This window comes from Phyllostomus discolor, chromosome 8, assembly GCF_004126475.2.
Source record: "Phyllostomus discolor isolate MPI-MPIP mPhyDis1 chromosome 8, mPhyDis1.pri.v3, whole genome shotgun sequence".
Taxonomy (NCBI): Eukaryota; Metazoa; Chordata; class Mammalia; order Chiroptera; family Phyllostomidae; genus Phyllostomus; species Phyllostomus discolor.
The window spans coordinates 54,013,431-54,034,772 of NC_040910.2; the positions used below are offsets into that span (position 1 = coordinate 54,013,431).

At 41.9% G+C, this 21,342-nt stretch overlaps 1 protein-coding gene across 1 annotated transcript; it reads right to left on the reverse strand.

The window, feature by feature from the left end:
• Positions 1-2,821: 2,821 nt before the first annotated feature.
• Positions 2,822-8,415, reverse strand: NEFL (neurofilament light). Its single transcript, XM_028520045.2, has 4 exons — positions 7,154-8,415; positions 6,012-6,136; positions 5,355-5,674; positions 2,822-4,743 (listed from the first exon to the last, which is right to left on the reverse strand). Exons 1-4 carry the CDS (start codon positions 8,198-8,200, stop codon positions 4,607-4,609), a joined length of 1,629 nt encoding a protein of 542 aa, XP_028375846.1. The 5' UTR covers positions 8,201-8,415; the 3' UTR covers positions 2,822-4,606.
• Positions 8,416-21,342: the final 12,927 nt, after the last annotated feature.

The window sequence follows — 21,342 nt, forward strand, 5'->3', positions numbered from 1 at the left end:
ATGTATGAAGCATAATCGAACGACGTATGCCTGCGTGACTGAGGGCTGGGCCGACCCTGGCATCTGACACTCTGTCCCCATGGGGGAGGACTTCTCCATGCTGTCCCGCGTGTATGGAGGGGTCTCACAAATAGTAAACCTCACCATCCTAGAAACATCTGTGAACATTCCCTAAATGAACGGCACTTTGCTGGGTGTTGTGGAAAAAAAAACAAAGACATTTATTTATTTACTTACTTATTTATTTGGTCAACATTTACCTCTTTCCCGAAATTATTTAAAATGGCGTACAAGAAGAAGATATACAAGAAAGGAGAGGAAAAGGAAGAAAAAAAGAGTAGAGGGAGAGCAGAAGGAGAAAAAGGAGAAGGACCCTGGCCAGGTAGCTCAGTTAGTTAAAGCGTGTCCCAATACATCAAGGTTACAGGTTCGATTTCTTCAGGGCACATACAAGAAGCAACCAATGAATGCTTAAACAACTGGAACAACAAATCTATGTTTCTCCCTCTACTTCCCTTCCTATCTCGGTTGAGAGGGAGAGAGAGAGAGAGAGAAAGAGAGAGAGAGAGAGAGAGAGAGAGAGAGAGAGAGGGAAAGAGAGAACCAGTTAAATGTAAACAAAACTAGAAATTGTGACCAGATAGAAAAATAACACCATGGGAAACAACATCCTGAAAGTTGATGATCCTTGAAGATGAACTTTAAATTCATCTCTGTTTATAAACCTGGTTCCTGCCTTTCAACAGCTTAAAATTAAGCAAAGGGATTACAATATGGACAAAAATAATCAAAGCAATTAACAAAAATCTGGAACATCGTAAGTAACTACAAGGGACCATTGTGAATATAAATATATCCCTTGAATGGCACAAGGACTGCATTGTAAAAATTCCAGTAATTGTGTGAATGGTCCCAGGCCACTGTGACAACACGTGCCTGTGAAATAAACTCTAGCAGCATGAGGGTGCCTCCCAAGGTTGGTTACCGAGGAGACAGCAAGGTGAACCAGTCCAGGACATGGACGTTAGAGCTGGACTATGAGGTCTGAATGTTAGCCCTGCCACAAACTACCTGTGTGACCTTGGTCAGGTTACTTAACCTCAATGCTTCATGTGTACAATGGAGATGATAATCCCACTAGACCACTCACATCGTTATGTGAGAGGAATACACAGAATGCATTTAGATCGGTGCCTGGGACACAGAAACTCCTCTGACAGCACTAGAACTTTCATGTGAATAAGAAAAGGAATCAAGTTCATTGCTTATCAACTTAATAAAACTGAGTTTAATAATTCCCTTTAAGTGATGAATTTTAATGTGAACGCAATAGTTATATAATGCTTCCCATTCAGCCATTTACCTTGAGCCTGTAAAAGATTTCCAGGAAATTTTGAATCATGAATTTCAAAAGGATCTCAGACATCAGCTGCTGAAGCCTCTAGTAGCTAAGACAGTGAGGCCAGAGTGGGGGTGGGGGGTGGCCAGCTCTCCATAACAAACAGTGCTAGAATCCGGAACAGAAACTTGACTTTGTTCTCTGTTCTTTCCACAAGGTGCTAACTAGGCTGGGACTGATTATTGACTACTCTTGGTTTTCTAGCCATCCCAAAGGCATTTTAATCTATCAAAAAATTTTAATCCAATCAGTATTTTTCATGCTCTCCTATGGCAGGAACTGGGCTAAATCCTAGGGGTTAAATGGTGAGCAAGAGGTCAGATTGCCATACCCCTGAAAATCACAGTGTAGCAGGGGATGCGGACATCTATCAAGTGATCATAAAAATCGATGCTGATTGCTGGTGTATAAAAGTCTACCATGTCTACCATGTAGATAAAACAATAAGCCTAAAGACATAGAGGAAGCTGGTGGGATGGGAGTTACATATTGATTGATGGGTCAAGGTGGTGCCAGCTTTTCTGGGGAGACGTGACTACCCAAACATACGTATGTGTTGGAATCTGTTAGTCTAAGTCTTTATCTGGCTCCAGACTCCATTTGTTCATTTTGTATGTGTAACGGGAGGCAGGCAGTTAACCAAAGTTGTTTCATGGGTCCCTTCTTTGGGTACTGTGGATCCCCACTCTTCTCCCTTCTGGGCATTGGGATGAATACACAGTCTCAAAGTTTTCTTTTTCCCAGCTAGTGAAGATGATACACGCAGACTTTCAAGGGCAACCCCTACACACACCCTGGCACTATCGTAATTTACTTGTTTTGTTTTTAATAGATTTTATTTATTTTAGAGAGAGGATAAGGGAGGGAGAAAGAGAGGGAGAGAAACATCTATATATGGTTGCCTTTCACATGTCCCCCACTGGGGACCTGACCTGAAACCCAGACATGTGCCCTGACTGGGAATCCAACCAGAGATCCTTTGGTTCCCAGGCCAGCACTCAATCCACTGAGCCACACAAGCCAGAGCTACTTGTGTTGTTTTGAATGCCTGGCAGCCTCATCCAACCAGGCTCAGGATTACTGGGTCAATGGGTGAGACCTGTCTTCCTTTGCTCGTAGCCTCTTGGATTAAGTTCTTTGATAGATGGCAATGGTGAGGACCCTGCCTTTATTTCCCCTCTGGCCACTCATTCTATGGTAACAAAGTTAATAGGACTTAGAGAGATTAGGCTGGAGAAGCTGGAGGAGAGTGTATGGAGGGTATGCTGTCATGCACAGCATCTGGCTTGCAGAACTGGGTGACTGAGGCCTGGCTCATCAACTGAACGCTGAAACTGGAGCTCAGGAGGGAGCAGAAGCAAGAGGGATGCTGACCAAGGAACCAAATTTAGAATAAAATTTATAGACGTCAAACCCATTTAGTTTAGGTTTTTCAGTATTTTATTGTGGCACACAGGATGGAGTATGGTACAGTGTTCTTATGTCAAGTAACTGTCAAACCAACCAGCTGTTTCCATGTGGCTAAAGTTGCTCTTTTACATGTAATTTGCATCTCTCTGAAATCTACCATGTGCAGTATCCCATGTTTAACGAACATAAATGTGAAGCATGGTTTCTGAGGTGACTCCTAGTCCTTACAGAAGCTGATGTACTGAGAATTTTCATAGGTTCAAATCCATAGCATCATGGTAGATAAAGCAATATTTTTACCTATTTACGTGATGACATATAATTAACTAGAAATAGGTAATGGGAAGGAATCAGATAACTTTAAATGGAGACCACTTTGCTTTCAGGTTAAATTCATGACTTAAAAGTCTAAAGAACAAGTATTAAGCAAAATTAGCTGACAAAGCAATCATGTAAGAACAGAAGCAGAACAGCAGTTAATCAATAATTTCATTGACATTCCACCTCAAGTGCAAGAGCTTCCATAACTTTACAGCAGACAGAGAGGATGAACAGGGTGCATATTTGATGCAATGTCCAAACAGTTAGACCTGTTACCAAAGTCCAAATATTTCCCAATAGACATGCAGAGCAATGGCATATAGAATCCCCCCCCACCACTTAGTGACTCAGAACAATTTCATTATCTGTATCTGTAGTTCATAAAAAGTTTAAAACCAGTGGCATTAAATATTACTCTCTTGAAGCAACAGAATTAAGCTAACAACACATGAATCATGAGCTCAGGATTGCAGGCAACATGTTTGTAATGAAAATAACTTTTGATATCTTTATTCTCCCCATCCAAAATTATACATTGATTTAAAAAATTATTCCTTCTGATTATATCATTTGCTTGGGTTTTGACTTCTGCCCATGATATTTAGACTATATATTTTAATGTGGTCATAGTGGTTAGATGGGCAGGACTCATGTTCTATCCTAATCACATTTTTATTGTGTAGTGGTGTTTAAGTTACCTCTTTGCCATAAAGAATGTACTTTTCACACATAATTTCAGAATTGCCTCCAAGAAGTTCATGTCCAACATTATACAGTACATCATAGCGGGGTAAAGTAGTTGGTTATTTGTAAAAGAAAAAGAACCCAAGACACCCATTTACTCAGGTTTATTATCAGTAAAATTTTTGAGGGCCAAAATTTCATGAATGGTTATGACCCAATTGTATCCCTCAGAATTACCAATTAAGGGGGAAAAATGCATAATTGTTAAAATTTTGACTTAAAAATTGGAGGTCAATAGTCCACTTATATATGGCTTATATTGATGCCTTCTTTAAAATGGTTAATTAAGTCAACAACAACAGCAAAAAAATGTCATTCAGTGTAACTTTATTTACTATTTATTGCACATAATTCAAGGTCTTCAATTTCTAACCATCAAAGGTTCAAAGGACTATTTTTTCCATGAAGTTTAACATTAACATTAGTGAATTCATTTATTCATGTGTTTTGATTGTAAACATCTGAATTATTCACATTGCCATAGATCCTGAACTCATAAGCGTGGACCATGCACAGCTGGCAGCAAGCCAGGAAGCCACTCTGCAAGCAAACAGGTACTCTGCATAAGGAGAAAAGTCATAGCACAATACTGAATCTCCAACCCGAGTCATCTCAGAATTACATATATTGACTTCTTAATTCGTATAGTGTCTGGAACTCAGCTGCTTGGTTGGTGATGGGGTTGACCTGGTTTCGGGAGGGTTGTCCTGAAATAATTAAGGGAAAGGGGGCTCAATCTTTCTTCTTGGTTGCTTGCTCCTCCCCCGCACCTTCATCTTTTTTCTTGTCCTCATCAGCTTCTTTCGTGTCTTCTTCTTCACCTTCACCTCCTTCTTCCTCCTTTGCGTCCTCAGATTCTTCTTTGGCAGCTTTAACATTAAAAAAAGAAAAGATATACAAACTCCAAATCCAGGGTAAGTTCAGTCCAAATATTTTTGCTGAGGTTTTGGGGAAAATTGAAAATGCCAGAATGATTCCTAAAAACCTCTCGGCTCTACTCTGCCAAAATGCACACAGCTGCCATGCCCACCAAGGAATGCTTAGCCCCTGCCCACATACTTAAATAGAATGAGAGCACTTCTAAGTGCTGGAAGCTCTCTACTCCCCTCCAGGAGCTCAGTATTTCTTTTATTATAGGTTGGTATGTGTCTTTGTTTGTTAAGACACCGAACTGCTGTGGTCAATGAATATATTTTAAATGTTTAGTAGGAATACAAGAACAAAAGAAGGATATTCTTAAATGCTATTTTCAAAAAACTACCAAGCTAAACAGAGGCATGCCTCTCTCAGGGAGGACAGCCAGGGTGAGAAGTCAGGTGGTTACTGAAGGATATATGTATCCTTTAATATTCTAAGCTCATATATGAATGGAACTTCTTTGGCATAAGCAAGGCTTCATCTCCTAACCTTACCCATCTCCTAACAAGTACCCACACTTAGTCTTCACTTGAAGTTGTAGGTGTTTGGTGTTTTATCATACCTTCTTCCTCTTCGGCTCCTTCCTCTTCCTCAGCCTCTTCCTTCTCCTTCTCCTCATCTTCAGCTTCCCCTTCAGAGGCGGGTTCATCCTTAGCTTCCTCAGCCTTCACAGCCTCGGTGGTCTCCTCCACCTCAATCTGCTCCTCCTGGACATGGCTGGTGTAGTAAGAAGGGAAGGAGCGTGCTGACATCAAGTAAGAGCTGGTCTGTAGACCACCGTAGGCTGATCGGCCAAAGACTTGGGAACTCTGGGAGTAGCCGCTGGTTAGGCTTCCCACGCTGGTGAAACTGAGCCGGGTCTCCTCACCTTCCAAGAGTTTCCTAGGGAGACAGGGGCAGGGTGAGGTTACCACAAGTGAACACAGGAAGTGTGCTGAATGACTTGCTCTGAGACTACCAGCCATCCCTTCCCCTAATGCCACCCATAAAAGTACATGCAAGCAGGAGCAGGGAGATGTTGTAACAGAGACCAAAACAAAGATGACAACACAAATTTTTTTAAACTTTAAAAATAATCCTGTTAGATTTAAAATGTAATGGGAAGCTAAGTACTCATTCTTCCCAGGATAAATTCTTATCTGATTTAGCATCAGTGGAGCCGACTTCCTCCCTGAGGCCAAGTGAGTGGGGTGGCCCAGTCCATCCTCCATGTGCTCACCTGTAAGCTGCAATCTCAATGTCCAGGGCCATCTTCACGTTCAGAAGGTCTTGGTATTCTTTTAGATACCGTGCCATTTCACTCTTTGTAGTTCTCAATTCATTTTCTAATTTGTTGATTGTGTCCTATTAGAAGACAAAAAAAAAATCCAAGCATATGTCCCTACTGCTACCATTTTACTGTAGTACAGCTGCAAAGGCCAGAGTTTAGTTAAAATCAAAGTGCACACCTTAGGAAAAATCTCCCCTAAATCAGCTGCCTTTTCTCTTCTTAAAGAAAAAGAGAAGGTTAAACCTTTCTGTCCTTGAAAAAATATCCAACATCATGAATCATGAGTTGATGAAAAAAAATTTTAATGAAGGAAAAAATTTTTGATAAAAAATTGTTTTTTGTTTTTTTAATGAAGTCTAATGATCATCATTAAATGCCTGCAAGGAACTAAACTGATTTTTTAAGTTTTGTTTTGCATTCATTAGTTAACTTTATCCAGGTCACATGCAAGAAATACATTTCTTTATGGGAGAAAGAAGTAGGTTGATAAAAAAATGATTTCACCTAAAATATTTTCTATGTAGCTATGATTTTTTTCTCAACCCCCGAAGATGGAGGTCCTTTAAAAAATGTATTACTGTGAAATCATTACCTACTACAGTTTTGAGTATTCCTGTCTACCTGCTAAGAGAAAGGAGTGGTCGGTAAAATTAATCAGAAAGCATGCTGATCACAGGTATTCTTCAGAACTAATGAGGGTTCTTCGCTGTATTCGTTAATCAGATGGTCCAATCCATGCTGAAGAGCAACTGGTGGATAATGCAGGACAACAGAGAGGCAGGCCAGAGGCAACGCCCAGCTGCCACCCCCTCCCCTTCACCCACCCCACCCAACAAACATCCTGCAGTACTGGGCAGCTTTAATGCGGAACATAGATTCCACTGCACCAAGCACAACTTCCCCACCCCCTCTCTCCAAGTGCCCCACCCCTCCAAAGCCGTTCACGGAACCAAATCCTATCCTCCAATAGCTGCATGCAGGGGCCTCATCTCTGGCCCCCACTTTCTGGGTGTGCCCTCAACCAACCGCCCATTTCTGCAGCCTCCCCCAGCCCCCCCCCCCCACACACACTGTTTTGCCCGGCGCCATACCTGCATAGCACTAATGTCAGCATTCTGCTTATCCTCCAGTTCTTGTAGCTGCTTCTCCAGCGCTTCGTTCATGCCCCGGCACGCTTCGATCTCCAGGGTCTTGGCCTTCAGCAGGCGACGGCTCTCGGACACCTCGTCCTTGGCGGCGCGCACAGCGTCGGTGTTCTTGGCAGCGCTCTCGGTCAGCACGGTGAAGCGGCTCTTGAACCATTCTTCGGCGTTCTGCATGTTCTTGGCAGCCAGCTTCTCGTACTGGGCGCGGATGTCCTTGAGAGCGGCGGAGAGGTCGGGCTTGGAGGACACGTCCATCTCCACAGAGATCTGCGCGTACTGGATCTGCGCCTGCAGCTCAGCGATCTCCTCCTCGTGCACCTTCTTCAGAAAGGCGATTTCGTCCATCAGGCTGTCAATGCGTTTTTCGAGCTCAGCTCGGGCCAGAGCCGCTTCATCCGCACCTTTGCGCGCTTCCATCAGCCGACCCTCAGCGTCTTCTCGGCTCAGCACCTCTTCCTCATAGCGTGCCTGCAGGTTGCGCAGAGTCTCCTCCAGCCCCTCTCGCTCGCCCTGCAGAGCCTGCTTCTCGTTGGTGGCGTCTTCTGCTGCCAGGCGCAGGTCGCGGATCTCCTGCTCGTACAGAGCCCGGAAGCGCGACGGCTCCGAGTGCTTCTGGCGCAGCACCAGCAGCTCGGCTTCCAGGACCTTGTTCTGCTGCTCCAGCTCGTGCACGCGCTCGATAAAGCTGGCAAAGCGATCGTTGAGGTCCTGCAGCTGCGCCTTCTCCTGGGTGCGGATTGACTTGAGGTCGTTGCTGATGGCGGCTACCTGGCTCAAGTCGAGGTTCTCGAGACTGGGCATCAAGGAGCCAGAGCTGGACGAGTAGCTGCGGCGCACGGACAGCGAGGAGGAGACCGGCGCGGAGTAGCTGGAGTACGCGGAGCGCGCGGTGCTATAGCCGCTGCGCACGCTAGAGATGTGCACCCGAGGCGTCTCCACGTAGCGCCGCTTGTAGGAGGTGGAGTAGTACGGCTCGTAGCTGAAGGAACTCATGGTGGCGGCCGGTGCCCCTCTGACTCGCAGCGGAGACGGGGACCTGCAGAGAAAGAAGTACGGGGGAGAGAGGGAGAGGGGAGGATGGATGGATGGCTGTGTGCGGCTCGGCGCTGTCCTGACACCCCTATTTATACTGTGGGAGAATTCTGACGCAGCCCGCGATCGATCACGGCGCGCGGGGTGGTGGGGGCAGCGCTGCTGCAGCAGCCGGGGAGGATTCTGCGCAAAAGGAAGGCGGGGGCAAGCGTCAGGCGGGTGGGGTGAGGCGGATCTCCTCCCTTTCACTTTTCTCTGAAGGCCGGTGTTTTCTCCGAGATAGCGTACCCCCTTACTCATTTCTTTTCCCTCCCCTCACCCATCCTACTCCTTTGACCTCCTATCACCTAGATTCCAATGCGTCCCCAATAACAAATTCTCACTTCCTACTGACATCTTAGTTTTCCAGATCTCTGCGCCTCAGAGATCTCTCGCTCTAGTTCGCCCCTTTGCCCGCCCGGGGCCTCCGCCATCACCCACCCACCTTGGTGTTTATGGTGACAACGCAGTGCCTATAGTGCCCTGGAGATACAGATGACCGGCTAGGGCTGCATATCTGTGATATGTACAGGGAAAAGTTTTGTAGTTCTTTGTAGTTGTTTCTGGCACTTTCTTTAATACATCTCCCTTTCTCTCTCTTTTCTTTAACGCTCTGCTTACACACCCACGAAATTGCGGCACTGACGGTGTTTATTTGAGCATTTATAAACCTTTAGAGCAGTTAATATGAGCCTTTTAGTGTCCCTGGATTTTTTTTTTTCATTTCTTCCTGGAGAATGAAGGAAGCCTCCAATGGGCGTAGCATGGTTAGAGCCAGCCGAGTCGGAGTTTGAAACCAACCAGGATGAAGACCCACTGCAAAGGCAGCTGTCAGCTCCGCAGCGGGTACTCCATTCTGTAAGTGCTTCCTGCATCTTCATCAAGCTAAATTCCTGTTTGACATCCCCAATCCTATCACATTAAAAGCCCCTTTCCTTCTTTTTACACCTGTGCAGCACCCAACCTGATGATTTCAACCAGCCATGCAGGTGGCTGACAGAGAAGCGGCTGCTGCCAGCCGGGAGCCCCGGGGAGAACTCAGATCCGAGACGTCTTGTTCTGGGTCGGACAGAAAACAGCCGCGTGATTCTTTCACCGGATCCACTCTAATAAACAGGGAACAGATACAGTCAGGAATCCATGGGCTTCATTTAAGAAACACCCAGATACCTGAACAATGCGCCCGGAGTCACGCACCATGATACGGTCCTGCGGATTGCGGAGCTCATTGCACGTTATGTTCCGGAGTCCTGATTTTCAGGGCGGGTCGAAGTCATTTGCCTAGCATACCTAACATTTTTCTAGACAAGCGTTTAAATTTTGTTTTATTTGTGTAAGAGTGGCATTTGACGTGCAACTTAATTTTTAAGAGGCAAACTAAGGAGAAACATGGTAACAGTTTTAAAACAGAGAAGCTGGAATCAACTGTTTTCCGGGTGATGCTGAAGCGGGTGAAGTGCCTGCAGCCGGCGCCCCAGTCCCCCCCCTCCCCCCCAGGTACTGCACTGCCCTCCCGGCGGGGTGGCAGCTTGAGCTTAACCTCTGAGGTTCTCTGCTACTCTGATTCCATGCCCCACCCTCTTCATGGTAGAGGGAAAGACTGCAGCAGACAACTTTGGGGGTAGGGCAGAGTGGGGCCTCTAAACCATCTCTTCTGTCTCAAATAATGCAACCTGAGAAACAATAATTTTGATAGTTCAAATCCATCAAGAGGTTTGTCCACACTCAATCATTCTCGAGTGCCAAGCCTAAGCCATTAGGCTGTCCTGAATTTCGCTTGGCCCTGACAGACAAGATAGGGCACTTATTCTGATGACATTTTATAACCCACAAGTCCTTGGTCTCCCCATTCATCACTGATTCAACCATGGGAAAGGCTTCACTGGGGAGGACAAGGGAGATGGAAGAAACCGTAGGTAAGCCATATTTTTGTTCCTCCCAATTACTTCTCTGTGGATGAACAGTGGCAGAATGAATTTTTTCAACCTGCTCTATATAAACCACATTGTTTCACACTCATTGTGTGAGTCTGCCTGCACCACACCCTTAGGTATTCATGAATTCATTTCCTTAGTGCCAGCTCCCTTCCTGTGGAGTTTCAGGTCACCCTCAGAAATCTTAAATCCATCAGCATTTTTTTTTTTGCCAAGACTCCTGGCTGAAGCCTTTGACTGCAGAGAAGGCTGCCCAGAAGCATGGAGGGGCTGATAGATGCTGCACGGGTAGGGGTGAAATACTGCAGAGAAAGAAGCCTGTGGGCCACCTGCTGCCAGCCCTTGGGCAGCTGAGAAGGAGGCACACAGGGTGGGGAAGGGTGGGAATGAGGGCTCAGAGCCCTTGGCATTCTGGAACCCGGTAAACGGAGTGGAGAGAGGGGCAGGTGAACTATAGTTAGGAACATAGATCTCCTTTTTTTTTTAAATAACTCCTGGCACAGCCACCTCATTCTGCACTACAGCCTTGCTATGGAAGGGCTCCTGAACCCCTCCCATGTCTGAGTTTTGGTAACTACCTTCAGTCTTCCTCTGCTAGGTGCCTGCCTCTTTTAAAAGATATTCTGTCCTGCCCTGGCTGATGTGGCTCAGTGGATTGAGCATCAGCCTGTGAATCAAAAGGTCACCAGTTCAATTCCAGGTTAGGTTGCAGGCATGTGAGAAACAACTGGATGTTTTCCTCCCTCTCTTTCTCCCTCCCTTTCTCTCTCTCTCTAAAAACATATAAATAAACAATCTTTTAAAAATTCTGTCCAGTCATTTTCTTTTTAAAATCCTCTTTGCAGAATTTTGCTCTGATTGACCACATGGCACTTACTCTGTGTCAAAGCAAAGTTAAAATGACCAACTTTTTAAAATTCTTAATGTTTTCTTCCACCTCACATAAATGTGTTGCATCAGTGCTGTTTGCAGTGGTGTCATTACTTCTTTAAAGGAGGACTTTACGTGATGCTGCATCCGTGTGCATTTATTCCCCTGTAAGAATGTTCTTTACCAATATGACATTGGTTGAAAGCTGCCAACAAAACATACTTCTGGAAGATAACAATTATTTGAAAAACAAATGTGGATGTTGATGAAATTCATTAATAAAATTTCTTCCAGATTGGTTATCCCTGACATCTCCTTAACCCCCCAAGGGATGGTTCGAGGTAGTTTAGTTTAAAATAAAATATGTTAACATTACCACAAAGCTCATAAAATGTAACCTAAGACCACTGACAAAGTTTTACTTCTCCAGTGCCTGGAATCAGAAAGCTTCAAGTGGATGGGATCTGGTAGATCTCATTATTCTGAAATGCTTTGGCATAGCAGGAGTTCCGTATCAACTTTGGTTTGGAAAGTTCAGCTTCAGGGTGAAATCCTCACGAGGCAGGCCTCATGAAAAGCATAGATCCAAAGAGCAAGAGAGCAAATTCTGCCACCAGCAAGCTGTGGAAGCAGTCCTAGTCTAGGACAACAGATGGGTCTCTATTCACCTCGCCACCAGGTCAATATATTAATGTCAGCAAAGTTGGCCTCAGTTTGTGGAGGCAAAGAAAAATGAAGGGTATAAACATGTACAGGACACCTATGCTATGATGGGTATTTGGTATCTGTTATTTAATAATTATAAAATCCCCTTGGTGGTTATTATTCAGAGCAAACAGCTGAGGCCCAGAGAAGTTAAGTAATTTGCCAGCTCGCACAGCTACTTGAAACCTAAGCTCTCTCTGCTTCCGGTCTGGTCCGCGCTCCACTGTTTGCACACACTGCAGCCACGGGCATTTGCCACTTTCACATGTCTCTGTGGGGTGCGATAACTGTGCGCCACAGTCTACAGTCTGGCAAGTGTGTGGTGAACTTCTGTGTTTGTGGGACACTGATATGAACTGACTTCTATACCAGGGGGAAATAGTTGATGAGCATGTTTCATTTGGATGACTAGTGATGGCAATGAATTGTGTATTTGTAGGTATCTTAAGTGTCCCAAAGTAAAATTAAAGGGAGCCTGCCAGTGGAACATGACACAGAACTGGTGGTATTACTTTTTAAACATTACTCTAAACATCAGCTTGCAAGACACCTTTTCTACAACTAGTGACCTAAAATGCAACTTAGCTGACCTAAACTCTTTAAGATAACTACATAATGACTTCCACCTTTTTTCTAAGTACAATACCTTCACTTTCCAGTCTTATAAGTAGGTTTTCTTTGAAAACATGACCTTAAAGTTGCCATAAAGAATAAATGAGAAAATGCTGGCACTCACCATCTCATTATTGGAGTTTATCATGCTGTCTACAAATTTTTAGCTTTTAAAAAAGAAATGAGTAAAATCAACAGAAAATGTATAGTGTGTGGAAGCCACACATATATATCCTCCCTGTTTCTTATAACTGGTGTATTTCTTTATATATTATTCTTACCATAAGAATCATCAAAAATGAATCTCCCACCCCTCAGTAATACGTTTGGAACAAGACTCTCCCTACTGTAACACAAAATATGCCTCATTTTACAACATCACATTCTGAAGTAATGCATCGCAAAGTGTGCTATGCGGCTATGTAAAATTTAGATTGCAGCAGGGACAAGAATGTCATCTGAACAGATTAAAATTGAAAAGCACGTTTATATTCAGAACACGTGCAGTATTAGAAATGACCGGAACCTGCTGCTGTCCCAGCAGAAATGATGGTGACAGATTCAAACCCCTAAACGCCTGCCTAACCAAACTAGCCAAGGTAATGTATTATTCCCCAGAGACCTGCTCCACAGTCCTGTCCTTAATCACAGTCACAAGACTCACAGGTAAGAGAGTATGTTGGGGACTTGAAAGAGCCCAATGTGCAGTCTTTCAGGCAGGTCACAGCCAGACCGTGCAGAACCAACTGGACTAACCTTGTGTGTTGAATCCTGCTTCCCTGACTGCAGGGAAATACATGCTGCTTCTGCAGTTTGGGGACTAACTAGTCTCAGAGATATTCCATGCGGCACCTGGGTTTCTTTGCTGACTTTTCCAGTCGTCTAATAAATCAGTCGGAGGAATGTAAGGTTGACTACAACGAGGGAGGAAAAGCATTTCCGTCTGCAAGAGACAAAGCCGGTAGGCTGGCCGCCTCAGCCTTGAGGGAGCCGTGCCTTGCGGGGGCCCTCCGGGACGCAGTGCGCTGTCTCGCCAGTGCCTCCCTGCTGCGCGCTCGCAGCGGAAGCGGCTGCAGAATTGCAAATGGGCGGATCTCTGCATTCCGGCAATAAAGCAGGCAGGCTTCTGACACCAGGATATAGAACACTGACTCTGGTGAGTTGAACATCTAAGAGACCGTCGGGATTAGAAAAGAGAGACTCGATTGTGTCTAAATGGCTCGTGGATTGATTAAATAACTCATACGTTCATTCATCCATGGAGTTGCCACGTGTCAGCAGAACCCTTCTAAAGTGCACAATTTTGTACAAGTGCAATGAGGGCGTGGCGGGGCGTGGCGGGGAGGGTGCAGCACAGCGAGTTATAGCACAGTCCCTGTCTCCAAAGGGCTTGAAAAATACCTGAGCATGGTAAAAAGACCATCTGCTGGTACACACAAGAATATGGACGAATCTCAGAAACAGGATACTGATAGTGAAAGAAGTCCTAGAGAAATGCTTCATGCTGTGTGATTTTATTTATATGAAATTCTAGAGCAGGCGAACTAATGGGTGATAGAAAAAATCAGAACAGTGTGTGCTTCAGGAAGTGTGAGGTGAGGGATGACTGAGAGGAGGCACAAGGGAACTTCCTCGGGCGACGGTACTGTTTTTGCTCTTGAGAAGTTTGGACCGGGGAGGTGTACGCATTTGTCAAAAATCAGAATGTAACAGGAGTTGTACATTGCATTGAAGGTAAATCTTACATGAAGAGAAAAAACTGTAAACCATATATATATATACACACATAATTATAAAATAAATTTTAAAATAATATATCACATAAATTAAAAATGTATAATAAAATGGTCTTCATACATATTCATTCCAGCTATTACTGTGATCTTCATGATGATTATCACAATAATATGCAATGTTTCAGTTTAAATTTTTGTTATTGAGTTCTAGGAAATTTTATAAGAGATCAGCTTTTTTAAAAATGAATAAGTTGCTCTCTGAATAACAATGAGTATTACAAATGACTTTTAAAATAGCTAAGCAGACAAAGCATATACAGGTGATGTTTCAAAGAATTGTGCAAAACTTAAATAATAAAAAGCAAAATCCTGAGAGACGTCTCGAAGAAGAGAAGAATGGTAAGAGCAACAGTTGCTACAATTTCAGAAAATGAAGAGGTCAAATGAATCAAATGAATCGATATTCCTGTGTCTGGTCACTGTGCCACGTGTTCTGCACAGTAGCATGTTTGGTCTATGGAGTGGATGTTCTTATTGTTCTAAATACCAGCAGATATTGTATTTCTATTAGTCTATTCCAATGCTGCTTGAAAGTTGTTTTTAGTAATTTTATGTTGCTGCTTCATATAGAATTTGTATCAACTTAACAAAAAAAACTTTGAAACCTAAGGCTTTTAATTTATACTGCTGCTTTTTTTAAACCTAAAACTATAACTTGCTTTTATTCCCATTAAGTGTATTCTTTAATATTAATATAAATACTTTTGGTTCACTGTTCAAATCTGCTGCAACAGTTTTAAAATCTTCCAATTTTATGTCAAATTTAATAATGAATGAATGTCCCAATTAAAAAAAAAATAACACCATTAGAAATGTGTTTTATATGCTGTGCTTTATAGACTCTTGAGATTGAAAAGTAAAATATATTTTTCACCCACATCCACCAGCTTCTTCATCTTTAACAGCTCTTAACTTTTGCTCCAGTTACCCTTTTTATGGAGTAGATTCTCCCATCTTACTTTCCTTCCACACTGTAGCCATTGGACATAACTTCCGGCCAGAGCAGAAAGTCCTAGAGAGGCAGAGGTATTAGGGCCCAAACATGAGCTTCAGTTTTTCAATCACTGATTCTCATGACCCACAGATTTCTTTTCCATATGATCCTTATGGCATCGTCACATAACAGAGATGATAGTGGGGGTGTTTACAAGGAGAGCTGAAGATTCCTGCATGCTTCTGCATTGGATGCCTGGCTTCCCACAGCAGCATTGTGAGTCAGAAACAGATGGGCAGGAGTTAGCATCCTCACTCTCTAGATAAGGATACTTAAAGGCCTGCCAAAGTAAAGGGATCCATCCCAAGCCATGCCTCCTGTAACAGTGGGGCCAGGGCTGTCAGCCAGGTTTCCTGTCATCAGAGTCACTGGGCATATTTCCCCCAAATCTGACAGTGTCACATGGACAACTCTATCCTTTTTTAGATCCCTTCATGGGACCCTTCCAGAAAGATTAGGCAAGCCCTAGTTGCTTCCCAGTTTAAGACTGTATTCTGGATGCCTTACTACTCAGAGAGCATCATCCCTTAGCTTTGACTACTGTTAAAATGCCAATATCAATGGAAGACATAGGGTTAAAGGTGGTATCAGTCCTTTATACCTAAGATTAAATATGAGGTTGATAATAGCTTTTGAAATAAAACAAGTGAAGGAGCTTGAGGACCTTGAGCAGTGAGTGTAGGGTGGGAAGGGGAAAAGGGCAGTAATGCCACCGAGATGAGGTGGATGGCTGGAGAACAAGCCAGACTGATGGCAAGGCTGGCAGCAAAATATTCCTCATAGATACGGAGTTCATCATGCCTAAAATAGAGGCCTCTACTTCCACAGTGTAGTTTGACTGGGAGGACATCCATAGTAGCTACAACCAATTCTTCCAGGGATGGCCAAGCTGTATTTAAATCAGGGGAAATCCCAAAGCTTGCTTTGGAGAGTGTCTTTCCCCAGCTGGACTTTTACCAATGAAATGCTGTGCACTGACGGGCACTCATCTGGGTGTCTTGGCTCTTCTGTCCTCCAGGAAGGTGCCAACCAACTGGGGAAAGGCCAAATGAAGTAGCAGTTAGAAGAGAGACTAAATGGCAGACTAACGCACATCCCAGGTGACCAAACCTTAGAAGGACTGATGGGAAATGAAATTATAATCCTATCATTAAAGAGCATAAGGGAAAGGAAAGTTTGCATTTACTCAGCATAACTGTGTGCAATAATATTAATAATAGCTTTGTGTTAGGCACTGTGCTAAATCATTTACTTGGAGAATTTCATTTAATCAGCACAAAATCCTGATGAGTTGGCTGTTAAAATCATCCTCATTTTAAGTGGAAATTAAGGTTTAGTTAGACTGGAGCCTAAACTATATACCTAAAGAATTCAGTTATATTATACGATTGAATCAATTTTCATGCTACCAAGAGGAAAATGAGGTTCCAAAAATTTAAGAATATTGGTCAAGGCCACACAGCTGGGTCAAGGTCTGTCTGCATGCTCACACCAAAGTTATGACTAATGTGAAAGAATGTTTTTGAGAAGAGCTATGCAAATAAGAGCTCTCAGCCTTTTTTTTCCTACAAAGTTTAAATTTGTATAGTGGTACAAAAAATGCTACAACAATCAGAGTTGAGGATGCTCAAATCACATGCAAGTAAAGTAATCCATATAATGATCTACTAGGCGCAGCACTACAGACACAAACCGGATAAGGCAGCTCCCTGCTCTATTAGCAGCCTCCAAAAATAGACATCCATCACTGCAAAATTTTATAAGACCCAAATTGCATTTGGGCATCTCTCTCCAGATACAGACTGGATGCCATATTGCTAACTAGCAATTCCTCATATTATTATATTATCTGGAGAGAAAAAAGCACACTGAAAAAGATTCCCCGCCTCTTTCGGTATCACTTTATCTTACAGATTGAATAAACCACACTGCCAAATCACATTAGAGGAACAGATGTGCTCTAGAATAGGCCTGAGAGATTTCAATTGGCAAAGTGCTTTCTTGTTTTTTTTTATGCCAAAAAAATGTTTGCCCATTACCTAGATTCTTACAGCTATCCAAATTAAAGTTTTCTCCCAGATTGGTTTCTGAATTTAGAAAGCATACTTAAGTAAGGCACACAGTCCCAACACTTAAATTACAGATGGGGAAGGCTTGGCTCTGTATTCAATTCGGAGCTGCTGCCCAAAGGTGAGAGAGACTGCTCTAGGCACAAAGCAAAGGGAATCACTCTACCACAGAGCTGGCCTTGACCCTAAATGGCCTGTTAGGTCCTCTGCCAACCTGAGATGTTCCAATTCAGAAGTATTGAAAGGATGAAAAACACTGGCTAAGCTAGGACAGGGGAGCACTCAAATCTCAACAGTGATCTGGAATGGAAGTTCAAGTGCATAGATAGCATTAGGCCCCAAACTGGGATTTGCTACTACCTTAGTTCAGACATGAACCAGAGACAGAACCTAAGCAAAAGACAGCAGAACAAGATGTTAGAGGGAAGAAAGGAAGAGTTACTAATTGAAGTTTCTGGGGTACATGTATTTGCTTTTTTGCATTAAACTCATCTTTCTTATAAAACAGAAGTTGTAATCACAGCTGAACACCTCGATATTTTTCAGTTGAATTGGTTCTTTTTCACCTAACACCATAGAATTATTTTTCTCTCTTCTGATTTTTTTCTTTTCATCAGTTGATGATGAAAGGAGAAAAAAGCAGATGCTTCTTTTATTCTTGCTTTAGAATTAAATGTTGAAACAGCAAGAACTAGGTCCATTTTTTTCCTATTACCCAAACCCCAGCATGAAGAATAGAATCAATCTCTCTCCAACTTCACTCTGTCTTTTTTGATCCTTTATCTCTTTTTAAAATGTGTGCATTGCTGGTTTCCCTTGGAAGAAAAAGGCCTAAGAATTGGAACTGGAACTCAGTACCCAAGGAAAGTAGCTGGAATCTAGGGCTAGAGAAAGGACATACAGACAATCTCTAGGTATCAGGGCGATAACCATCACAGATGGTGAGTGGACCAGCTGTTACTTCCAATAGGGGGGTAGGGGAGAGTCCTCCAGGTGAGCGAAATGTAGCAAGTATCATCTTTCCCAGGAAACGAAATTTTCTGGGTGTGATGTTGCTCTGTAGATAATTTGAAAGTTCATAGAGCTTTGGGAAACAACCTAAAAAGGTGGGGAAAGCGCTGGGCTGACGTTGAGCTGTCTGATCCTAGATCTGGCGTTGCCACTCACTGAGAGCAGCTTCCTTCAAACTGGGCCATATGTTCCCTGGGAGGGATGGAGGGCTTTCCCAGGGGCTCCCAGGCATACATGGTGCTGAGGGAATGTTTCCACACCCTCAAGGCCAGGTGCAGTCCTTTGTAAAAGCCATCTGCCTGAGAACCTGTGCTAATTCTCTTTTCCCAACTTCACCATAAACTGAATGAGCTAAGTCTGCAGTCACAGAGTTAACAAAATGCATTTAAATCACACAGGAAGGTAATTTTATTCTTAACTCTTAACATTGTTTTGATAAAAATGTATTGGAATTGAAAGCATTCCTATTCCAGCCCTTTTTAAGTGTAATGAGTTATATATCAAGGCGCCTTTAAGTGAAAAAGAAATAGGTATAATTTATAGTCATGTGCTAAGACTTGGTGAAGGCTGTTTTGGTATACTTCCAGGAATGAAGTGAATAAATTAGTTTAATCATCCAAAGATACTCCTTATGAAGCTAGGTGCTTACCAAGTCTTTGCTTTTAACAAAATTAAAGGAATACTTAGTAGACTGATTAGCTGATTGATCATTAAATATTTTTATAATACATCAATAGGTGCTTTCCATCTTAAAATCCAGAAAAAATCTCCATTATGGAGTCACATTGCTAAAACAATATAAAACAACATACAAACTTCTATCCCTGTACACTTATATTCTTATATACTTATATATGTACTTTTATACTTGTATATTGTTTAGGTAAACAAGATTTCTCAGCAATTTTTATTTTATATCTATGTGTCCATGTGTATGTGTCTTAAAATAAGAAATAGAATTGTTTTATTATTCATTCTAGCAATCAGTACTATTCACTCAAGGATGAATGAATTAAGAGGTACACTGCAAATAGAAGTTCATTCTTTATTTTAATGATTATTTATTAAAACTTATAAGTGTGCTTTGGGTAATTGTACACTAATATTACTTGTAATCATAATTCAGAAAACTTTGTAATACTTAAATGCTTATGATTACATGAAATAACACTTAATTTACAATTCTTATACCTTTTGTATTACAGAGAATAATGATAGAATATAACTCATGACTTACAAGCATAAGACTTATTATATTAAGGATAAATTAATGTGGAAAGGATAATGGAAATAAGAGTTCAAGAAAAAAAAAAAGGAACCATAAAATTTGTGAAGAGTAGCCTTGGCTGGTGTGGCTCAGTGGACTGAGTGCCAACCTGAAAACCAAAGGGTCCCCAGTTCAATTCCCTGTCAGGCACATAGCTGGGATGTGGACCAGGTCCCCAGTAGGGGATGTGCAAGAGGCAACCGCACAATGATATTTATTTTCTTCTCTTTCTCCCTCCCTTCCCCTCTCTCTAAAAAATAAACAAATAAAATCTTTTTTAAAAATCAGTGAAGGGTAAAGAAAAACTTGTTATGCATTTTTTTAAATGAATGGTGATGGGTAACACATTGGTTTTCTGTTAGATTCCATTTGTTATATTTAAAAGTGTGACTTAATTTTGTTTTTAAATGTCTATATTTAAAATACATGGAAAAATTACATCTTTTGCAACTAGCAACTGTTTAAACTTATGATACAAAATTTAGACAATTTAAAATAAAAATAAGGATTACATAGATCTCCAAAATTTTCTGGGGGTAATGTGAAAGAAAAAAAGTTTGAAGAACACTCATCTGGGCAAAAAAATTTGAATTGACATTTTCCCAAAGAAGATATGTGAGTGGCTGATAAGCACATGAAAAATGTTCAGCATCATTGATCATCAGCAAAATTTAAATAACAAACACAAGGAGATATCAATTCACATCCACTAGTATGAATATAGGAAAAATAGACAATGAGAAGTGTTGGCAAGGATGTGGAGAAACTGGAACCTTTAAACAGTATTGACGGGAATGTTAAATAGTGCAGCGACCTTGGAAAAGTTTGGCAGTTTCTCAAAATATTAAACAGAATTACCACATGATTGGGCAATTCTATTTTTAGAAATCTACCCAGAGGTATGAAAATATACATCCGCACAAAGATTTGCACATTCCCTTTATATGAAGGAATTTACAAGATATTTTTCTGTTGCTCTCCATCAGTGAACTAGGTTAAACTTTCTAGCAGATTACCAGGGCTGGAAGAAGGGCTACCTGGCTACTATGCACCTAGAAATATGAGAGAGAAAATAGACAAGCAATTAGGCCTCAGTCTAACTACAAAGATAACTGCTTTTGTCTACCTCTCAACTGAAAAGAAAGAACTAAATTCGTATTTTCTGTTTAAGTTGAGAATGTTTTGAATATTCTTTTCCCAAGTGTGTACCTTGATGTTTGATTATTACAAAGAAATAAAACAAGGGATAAGAAGATTATATATTGGAGTGATAATCATACCAATATCCCTTTGGAAGGCCATGTACCTATTCTAGCTATCCTCTTGTTGTCTGAAACTTTTTTGTTATTTAGAGCCGGTTTATAAGCCACATAAAGAAACCAGTTACCTTTATTTCATTGTCACATAATGCTTTTGTTACAGTGTTACCCAGTTTTGTCTCTGCTAGTTTGGGATGTCAGTCACTTTTGACCATTCCCAAAAAACAACTTGCCTATAAAATCACCCATGTAAGGTGTCCTACTTTGTGCAAATTTTAACCATTGAAAGATCAATTATCTTTATGGTTACAGGGTTATTAAGTTTCTCTGTTTCTTCCTGAGTAAATATTAGAATCTTATATCTTTACAGAAAATTGTACATTGTAAATTTTTTATTAGATTAACATGAAAATATTAGTGTTGGTGATATTCTTTTATTATTTTCATGTCTTTGGTTTTTTGGAAGTTATAAAACTCCAAGAGTCCATTTGAAAAGAAAAGAAAGGAACCTATACACCTCTCTTTTCCCCACCTTCTTTTATGTACA